General features: G+C 51.1%; 1 protein-coding gene across 3 annotated transcripts in view; it reads left to right on the top strand.

The window, feature by feature from the left end:
• The window catches only part of FRMD5 (FERM domain containing 5), a 102,907-nt gene that overhangs the window by 70,940 nt on the left and 22,741 nt on the right, over positions 1-9,226 (top strand). For all 3 annotated transcript variants that reach the window (XM_062583421.1, XM_062583419.1, XM_062583420.1), the window contains exons 3-4: positions 3,453-3,495; positions 4,073-4,151. In XM_062583421.1, the coding sequence (XP_062439405.1) occupies positions 3,453-3,495; positions 4,073-4,151 (122 nt within the window). The remainder of the gene's footprint in view (positions 1-3,452; positions 3,496-4,072; positions 4,152-9,226) is intronic.

The following is a 9,226-nucleotide window of genomic DNA, read 5'->3' as shown; positions in this document are numbered from 1 at the left end:
TGTTAAACCATTCTTTGCCATTAGAGTGCCTGAAATTTGTGGATTGAAAGCATTCCAACAGTACAAACACAACTATTAATACCAGTCTTGTGTTGAATTTCTGCTGGCCAATATAAGGCACCACAGCGGTAGGTTCTGCTCCTCAAGGCGCCTTCCAGCGTGTCTGATGAGAAGCAGCTGCTGCAGAGCAAAGGGCCCCGTGCCGGGTGGCTGCTGGCGGGGCGGGAAGGGTGCTGCTCTCCTCCTCCTGCGCTTCTGGAGCCCCACGCCGACTCCCGCGTGGCTTTTCTTGCTCTTAGCGGTGGCCTTTCCCCTCCTGGGTCCCACACTGCTAAACTGCTGACGGCCAGCAGCTGGGCAGTCCTCCTGCCTTTGGTGGGCTCTCCCGGCCAGCAGGCTCCCAGCGCTGCCCGTGCTCTCCGACCTGTGTTTTCTGTGCTCTCTCCCCTTCTGTCTTCTTTCTCCAGTCTTTCCAGAATCGCCGGCTTGAATTTGTTGTCGACACTGATGAATAACCTCATTTGAGGGGGCTGCTGAATTTGTAATAGACTGTAAAGTAGTGGCTCTTAAATGCTGGAGAGCAGCGTTTTTCTTGCAGTGATTCTGACTGATCGTTAACTGCCACTCCACTTCTGTTGACTCTTTGTTTTCATGCTTTCTGGTGAATAGCCTCTTTAAATATATGTACAAATAAAACACTGTACATAATGCATTATTATGCATTGTCTCTCTGGGCATGGTCACTGAAGAGAGAGCGCTGTGCTGAAATCTGCATTCACCAGGCGCTGCACAGCGATCATGAAAATCTCTCAGCACAGTTGCTACATGGGGTAGGTGAGGCTTGTTTTTTTTCTCAGAGCATCTTTTCCTGATGGAAGCAAATGGCTAGATGGCGAACACAAGGTCCGTGTTTTGACTGGTCTGAAATGTTACGTCATTTGGCGCAAGGAGGGGACATTTGGCTCTGCCAAGTGTAGAGCTGTCAGAAAGTCAAGGCTAGGATCCTGCCCGGTGCTCTGGTACGTTCTAGGTGTAAAGCCCCCAGACCAGTGGGCAGCGACTGCCTCCAGCAGACGCGTGAAAGCCGCCCGAGGAAAGGAAGCGAGGAGCCGCGGAGGCCGAGTCCTTTCATCGGTGCTCTTCTTGGCCTGTAAATGAGCTGATTCGGTTCAGGCCGAGAGTGAGAGTTCCGCGAGGGCCCTCGCTGGGGCTTGGAGCAGCACCGCAGGACGCGCTCGTTCTGCGCTGGCGCTGGGGAGATCCCTCTGACGTGAGAACCAGCCCTGTCCCGGCTGCTCATGGGGCGTTTTCCTGTCAAAGAGCTGACCGGGCTTTAAGTTTTCTTAGTTAAAAGTGCTACGTTTAAGCCAGTGATGAATTAAGCTGTCTCTTCAGTCCATTATTTCTGGTGCACAACTAAATATTTCTTATTCGGAAATGACGTGCCTTTGCTCTGCCGCCTGCCGGACCTGACGCGTGGAGGGCGGGAGGGACTGCGGAAGCCACCCGTGCAGTGGGGCCGTATCCCGCCCGGCCCCGGTGGGCTGGGGCAGTGGAGGAGGAGCGCTCCCGCGATGCAGGAAACGTGGCCCCAGCCTGCGGCGCGCTCCGGGCGCAGCCGGGGTTTGTGCCGGAACGGCATGCGATGGCTCCTGAAAACGCGTTGTTTTTTAACCGTGGCCATGCGCTGTCCTAGGACTGCTGCAAGCGAGAGGTGTCTAGAGAGCACAGGGCTGTGGACAGGAGAGAGGTTTGAGAAGTGAAGAAAAAGAGAAAAAAATCCTTCCTCCTTATCAGTTATTTCCCTGGCGGTTCTGTTTTGCCTCTGTCAGAGATCCCTCATGCTGGGACCAAAACTCTTCCAGTTCAGCCCAAAAGGCAGCGCTGCTTCTTCACAACGCAGCAGGGGTCTGGAGGGGACCGTGGTCCCCAACCTGCCGTTCCTGGACGTGGGCGGGTGTTCTGGGCAGGAGCCCTCCCCTCTTCCTGGCACCCCTTGCCTGAGCGTTGGGGACCCGCTGCTGCCAGGCGGGGCACAACCTCGCCTTCTCTTTGGCCTGATACCACATGTCAGTTCCTACAAAATTTCCCTCCAGTTACTTTGATTTCAGACTTTCCAGTAAACCCTGTGACAAAGGAATTCTGCCTCTACGCTGTTCATCATCTTCCAGATCCCGGGGGTGAGACATGAGAGACGAGCCGCCAAGAAACGGGCCACCTTTGTGCTAACTGGCCTTTACCTTAGTTGTAGTCAGTTGTTTTGCTTTGGTATTTTTGGGTTACCTCTTTCCAACTTGCAGGCATGTGAAGGCACTTACTGGTTGAAGAAGTACTTTTATTTTCGTAAATGTGTCTTCTCAAATGCTGTCAAATCAAAGTAGCAACGACTGCAAAGACTTTGCTGCAGGCAGAACTTAATGGTTTCTTTTTGAAGGCATAGAAGTATAATTTCAGAAATACGGGCTCAAACTTAACCTTCCTCATGTCATGTTATGATTACAGAGTCTGGTTTTTGTTGAGGTTAGGTTGGGCGATTTCAATCCCTTGTTCCAGACTGTTGCGTGGCAAACACCATTCCCTGCCGAATCATGCTAATTGCACGCTCCAGTCTGTGCGGCCCTTCGGTGACACAAAACAAGAGCAAATCCCTGAGAACAGCACTCGTCTGAGAGACTGCTGCTTGGAAGTCAGCAAGAAATTGGGCAAACCCCCGGGGTAGCTCCGTATTCTCCAGGGCGATTAGCAAGTGGAGAGTTTGCTTTATGCTTTTTTTGCATACAAGGTCTGCACGGTTTTGATTTACGCTTTGAAAATTGTGTATTGAAGTGGCCAGGTCATGCACTCTTTCATGTACACCATGGAAAACGTACGTGCCAGGATGTGACACCAGTCAAAGATGATTTCAACACGTGGGGATTAGACCCGTTGGCAAAAATACTTTGTCTTCTCACTGTGATTTCTTATTCAGCTTGCTGCTATGCAGAGGTATTCAGACAGGCTAATGGATGGCAGGAGGGTGCTCAGGCTGAAGAAGATACTTTTGGTGTGTAACTTGTCCAATTTGTCGTCACTAATAGAAAACTACACTTGACCTTGGGACGTTGAGTCTTGTTGAGCAAGGGAAAATTCCTCCCGGAGAGCGGCTGCTTCGCACGGAGCTCCGCCGGCAGAAGCAGCCTCTGCCTGGGGCTGACGAAGGAGCTCTGGTTCGGCATCACGCCAGCCCCAGCGGGGCCGCGGGGGGGACCCAGCGCTCGCCGGGGCGCCCGGGGCGTTGGGCACCCGGGACAGCGGTTGTGCAGACTTGTGTACGGCTCAGGGATCCTTCCATAAAATACGCTCTTATTTTAAGCAGGATTTTTTGTTTCTTTAATTCTGCCCTGAAGAGGCAACGTTATTAATTAAAAATGTTGGTTGGTGAGTTATTTTAATTCCCTTCTTTTTTGTTTCAGCATTGGTTGGAATTTACAAAGTCAGTGGTGAAGCAGATGAGGGGTAAGTATGGCTTTCGGTGTGTATCAAAACATCCCCTGCGGAGATGATGCATGGTCCCTTAATTTTACACGTATTTCCATTTTCGCCACTCGTTCGGCTCTGGAGTGAATCCCCTGCACATCATTTAGAAAATGGGCCTTTTTGATTATCCGTAAAGCTCTTCTGTCTGGTCGAAAGCGAAATAGCTCTCCGTAGGTCACACAATGATCACAGCTGTAAATACTCCATTCTGCATATGGGAAACCTGCAGAAACCCTGCAGGCTGCCTGCATGACGCCAGTAAGTGAATGACCTGACTGAGCAAAACGAGGCTTTGCAAGCACAGAGATGCGTTTAGCAGCACGGGCGCTTTCGAGGGGGCCCGGGGAGCGTCTGTTCTGGCGCGCGCGCGACGTGCCCGGGCTCTCCTCCCGCGGGCGCCGGCGCGGGGTGCCCGCGGGGGCTGCGGGGCCCGTCCCCGCCGGCAGCCCGCCCGGGGCAGGACGCTGCCTCTTCTTCCGGCTCGGGTGGGGGATTGCTGGAGGACAAAGCGGACAGAACCTCTGGTGTGACCGTGGCATCGCTGTTTTCCCTGCAGCCCAGCCGCCGTTCACCATGTGCTTTCGCGTGAAGTTTTATCCCACGGACCCTGCTGCTCTGAAGGAGGAAATAACCAGGTAAGAAAGAGCACTGGCCCGTAGCTGAACTAGCCAGCCACGAAACCGGCCGCCTGCCAAGGGGCGCCGGGTTCCCGAAGGGTCTGGTGAGGGGTAAGGGTGCTTGCAGGACCAAACCCTGCAGTTTTATTTTATATTCGAGTTAGCGCAGCAGCCGTGTAATGTTAGGTATTTCTAAACAAGCTTGTATATGTCTGAACTGTCACAACTGGGAAAGAGTGTAAAATACTCCACGTGTGTGTTAGTAGCTTCCAGAGCCAGTGTGCCTGGTTTGGATCGTTAGGTCTTGATTTGTTTCCCCGACTCGATCTTCCGCCGCAGGTGGCTCAGGCGACCAAGTTTCCAGAGCGGAGCGGCGTATTTCCTAGTAACGTCCAGGCCATCGCAACTTCGTAGCTCCCTGCCGAGGCAGGCCGAGTCCCGCTCTGCACCGCGCGTGTTGCCGGTCCCTGTAACTTCGCAAAGTCTCTGCCTCCCCGCTCGGAATCGCCAGTCTTGGGCAGTGCCGGAGAGCGGTGTTACCGCTTTGGGTCCAGGCAGGAGCAGCGATTCACCTGAGAGCCCGGTTTGACTTCCAGTATTCTTTCCACATCCTAAAGAAAGATGTTATTAACACAGCCGCTTGAATACATCCACCGCTCAGACTGGTACTACGTGTGCTAAGCTGTTTTCAAGGGTCTGAGTGTCTCTAGTTTCCTTGAAGTCCCCTGGAAGTGATTAGTTACATCCCTTTCTAAGCGTTAGAGGAAATGGATGATAAACTGTGATTCAAAAACTTGACGCTGCCTCCATCGGGTTTCTATCTTTAGGGGCTCTTCACGCTGCTTTTCCGTCCAGAAGGAAGGGCGGATAAGCGTGGTGTGAAGAGCACTGGGTGAAAACTCGCCGAAGTCTTGGGCAACAAAATAGGACTGTGAATTTCAGCACCAAAACAGCACAAGCTTTCCCCAGCCTGCGCGGAGCTTCGGCTCTCCTGCCTGGGAAAGCTGGGTGAACAATTTTGCTAAAAATTTCTGAATTTCTCTCTGCGATCTTTTTGCCATTATTTCTGCCTTTGCAAGGTCTGGGGTTTGTTAGATAGAAGAGTAATAAAACACCGGTGTGGCAAAATGCAGGGAAACAAAGGTTTCAATTCTGTTCTTTCTGCCGGTTGAGTCAGATGCGGCTTGTGCCCCTTCCGGGGGGGTCGCAGAGTTGCTGCGGGTGCCGGTGTCTGTCAGTGCTGCTCGTACGAGACCTGCGAGGAGAAGCCCCGGGGCACTCGTGTCCTCCGGGTCCCCCGGATGCCCCCAGGTCCAGGCCTTCGCTGGGCACTTTGCAGCGAAAACGTCAAGGGTATCGCCACGGCGGGGGGGCGTCCTGCCGTCGCCTGCGTGCCGGGGACAGGGGCGGTCGTTTATTTGCAAGGCAGGACGCCTGGCGCTGCTGGCAGCGCTCGCGGCCCGGACGCTCCGGGCGGGGACGGGGCTGCGTGCGCGCCTGTCCCGGAGCTGCCGTACAGCCTCCCTTCAGCAGCCGTAACGCGGGTTCTCCTTCCGCAGATCAGTCGGCGCAGGCCCGACGGTTTGCAGGTTCTCTTCTAGCCAGGCAGCGCGGCCGCGAGGGTTTGCAGCCGTCCGGAGGCAGACCCGCTCCGCCTGGACCCTGCTGACTCCAGACGAGTCGCGCCAGCGTCCGCGTGGCTCCGAGCGCTGGAACCTGCTGGCGCCGGGGCTGTGACTCTGCTCCTAAAGCGGCGGCACTGCCTGTCGCCTGCTGATCAGGCAGCGGCAGCTTCGCTCCCGAACTGCCAGACGTGACAGGTCTTGGGAGGGCAGATTCCATGAAATGCTGAAATAAAATTTGTTATCGCTGTTGGCAGGTGAGCGTGGGGGATTTTGCAGGGAAGGATAAGGACCAAGCACGAAAGGCAGTGCGTGAGCAAGGTGTAGCGAGAGGGTGCAGACCGTGCCTGGATCTTTAGCCCTGGGGGCCTCCACGTGCAGCGGGAGCGTCCAGCTCCCCAGGACCGGGAGAGCTCGGAGGGCTGAAGTGACATCTGACACCACGTATGCATTTTTTCCCAAATTCTGCTACAGAAAGGAAAAGGGAACTTGCCTGTTCGCCATGCTGCTGGTGTGTTAGACACCGCGAAGGCTCTCGCACTGGCTCGCTGTCTGCGGGGATGTTGTGGAGCGACGCCGAACCCGGCTGCCCGTGGCTGGGTCTTGGCGAGGGCTGGGGCAGCGGGAAGCGCCGTCGTGGGCTGCAGCAGCCCGTGAGCCCTGCCGAGGCGGTGCTCAGTTGTGGGTCGTTGCCTCTGCAGTCACCTTTTAAAGCAAAGCTGGAAGTGAATTCTTAAACTGGCCTTGGATATTTTCCAAATTTTTTTCAGAACTGGAGCTTCCTTTCCGAATGGTGGAGGCACCTTAACTGCTCTGCCATCATCTGGATTCTCACCTAGATCAAGGGAGTTTTAAGTGACTCTATAACACTGAAAATGCAGATGGCCAGAGGGATCAGCCCAGATGATCATATCGCCTTATATCATGTCTCTGTCCGTGGCCCAGGATATAATTAGGAAAGAAGAAACAAGAATACAATGATGCTTTCCAGTGTGCTTTGCCAGTCTCTGGTGGGCTGTGGCCAACGGTTTCCTGAGCCAGAGAGGGTTTCTTGATGAATGCACATTTTGGACGTACCCAGCATTTGTGGCACCGACTCCACAGTGTAACTCAGCACCGTCTCCTGGGCTTTCTTCTACACTCTGGGAGATTTGCATTTGAAGGCACCTTCCTTGAACCATGCAGGAGCTTCTGGCTTAGGGCAGCACCTGGCTGAACTGGGAACCTTTTGCCATCCGTGAGCTCTGCGCTGTAAACTTGGGACCTCCAATGTGTCTGTGAGGCGGTGGCTGCTCACAGTGTTGTAGGGGGGACCACGAAGTGCAAGGGTGAAGAAGGCTTTGGCAGCCTGATTGAAAAGCTTTTGCAGCGTCTGTTGCTTAGCTCTGTTAGGCTAAGTTTCGCCATGGTAATAATTTTAAGACTATTTGGCTGCTTTTTGCTGGCCGTGATGCCTAGTGTGCATATCCCATCTGCTGACGTGCCAGGGTCGAGGTGGCAGGCCGGGCAGGAAGCAAAGGATGTCCTTTATCAGCAAAGGCTTCAAAACAGACCTTGCCTGATTATTTATGCCTTAGAAGCTCCATTTACTCGCTCCTGGAGTGTGGCCATTTGTAGACCTCTAAGAAACTTATCTAATCAGTTCAAAGGATCCAAAACTATTTGGGGGTAAAGAATTGCTGGCTGCTCTCCATTTGGAGCTGGATCACCATGGCCCAGGGGCTGGGTGATTCTCATAACAAGCTGTCTAGGAGTCAAGTATTTCACTCTCCTCTCTGTTTTTATTAATTTACAGGTTTATTTAGTTAAAATCAAGGCTAGTAAGATGATCCAGAAAAACCACATATGAAGGAATGAAAATGGATATGTTTTTTTTCCCTGATTATGCCCTGGATCTAGTTTTCCTATGTTAAAGGACACAAACCTCCTGAGGTCATATCTTTGAAAAATAGACATGTAAGTATTGCAGGTAATGCAGATGAGCAGGTCTTTGTAAACAAACCAGTTTGGGTGCATATTAGGATGTGTTAAAAAACATTATTTTTTGTGTGCAGCAGCAATGCTCCCCTCTTCCTTTGCTTATACGTGCGGCATGTGCTGCGGTCAGAGGCAGTACGTTGATGTTCCTAAGGAAGGAAGCCCTCTGTTTGTGTTTCTTCAAAAAAAGAGGGGGGGGGGGAAGCAGAAACTTTCTCTTCTAACTTCAAAGCAGACTATAAATGTCATTTTGCACTGCGGATAGTCAGCTACTGCAAATTAAAGGACCACCAACCTCATCTTCTTTTGGCCCTGAATAGCCATCAAACGGTGACAAATATCGTGTGTCATTCACTCAGACTTGATTAGATTCAATGGCCTGAAGATGTGTAGCTCTAAATCTCTCTTAAACATCCAGGCCCCACAAAGCTGGCGTGTTATTTTTCCAGTGGCATTTGAAGAATCACAGAACACATGCTCCGTGTGTCATTAAATATTCTAAATGAATAGTTAAGGTCCTTGCTAAGCACATCAAGGATTAAGTAGGCTTATTGGAAGAGCTAAATATATTCCAGGATTTTAGTCTTTGGATTTTCAATCTATTTTTGCAGGCGGCAAATGAGGAAGAATCTTTGGGATTTTGCTGTTTTATACAGTGTATTTATAATATATCTAGGCTCAGTTTTTTAGTTTAGTTTTGCATTAATAAGCTCTCTATGTTTTTGTTGGACAAATGAGTTAGAAAACAAAAAGTCAAGCATGGTGAGATGTGTCAAAAAACAGTTTTCTGGAGTTTGCTTTCCTTATGATGATTAGTACAGAACTAATGAGAGCTTCAGTTGTGCTTCACAGAAAGAACAACAACAACAAAACCCCAAACCTTGGCTGTTGTTTGGAAGTCTGAGAAAGTAGTACAGGGCCAGCCCGTGCCTAGTCTGACTGCCAGGCCTGCAGCAGGGGCACGTTAGGAGGAAAGCAAACGTTCATAGAGTATTTCTGTGCTACCAGGGCATGCCCTGTGATCAGCTTTCTTGGATGTGATTGATTTGGGTTTTTTTGTACAGACACCTTCTGGGAGACTCACAAAAGTGTATTTCACAGGGATACATCTTCTTGTTTTTCTTAAAGACTTCCTTTAGTTTGCAGATTTTATATTAACTCCTAGGATGAGCATCACTATGCAGTCATTAGGCCTTAATTTAAATGTGAAATGGCCAAAGACATCTCCTCTGAATAATGACAGCTATTGTAGGCATTAAACTATGCATACAATATGTTAATGATATTTCTTTTCTTTAATCAGAGATTAACAAACATCTGCAGTTGTCAAGTACAATAAGGAAAATTGAAATGCAGTTTACAGGTTTATACTTGTGGAGAATGGAAACTTGACCAAGGGCAGGTGCAAAAACAGCAGTGCGAAAGAGGCAGCATCACTTTGCATTGAGTCCAGGGCCAGGTGGACTCTACGTTATTACCAAGATAAAATAGTTT

This window comes from Rhea pennata, chromosome 10, assembly GCF_028389875.1.
Source record: "Rhea pennata isolate bPtePen1 chromosome 10, bPtePen1.pri, whole genome shotgun sequence".
NCBI classification, from domain to species: domain Eukaryota; kingdom Metazoa; phylum Chordata; class Aves; order Rheiformes; family Rheidae; genus Rhea; species Rhea pennata.
This window is presented reverse-complemented; position numbering and strand designations above follow the sequence as displayed.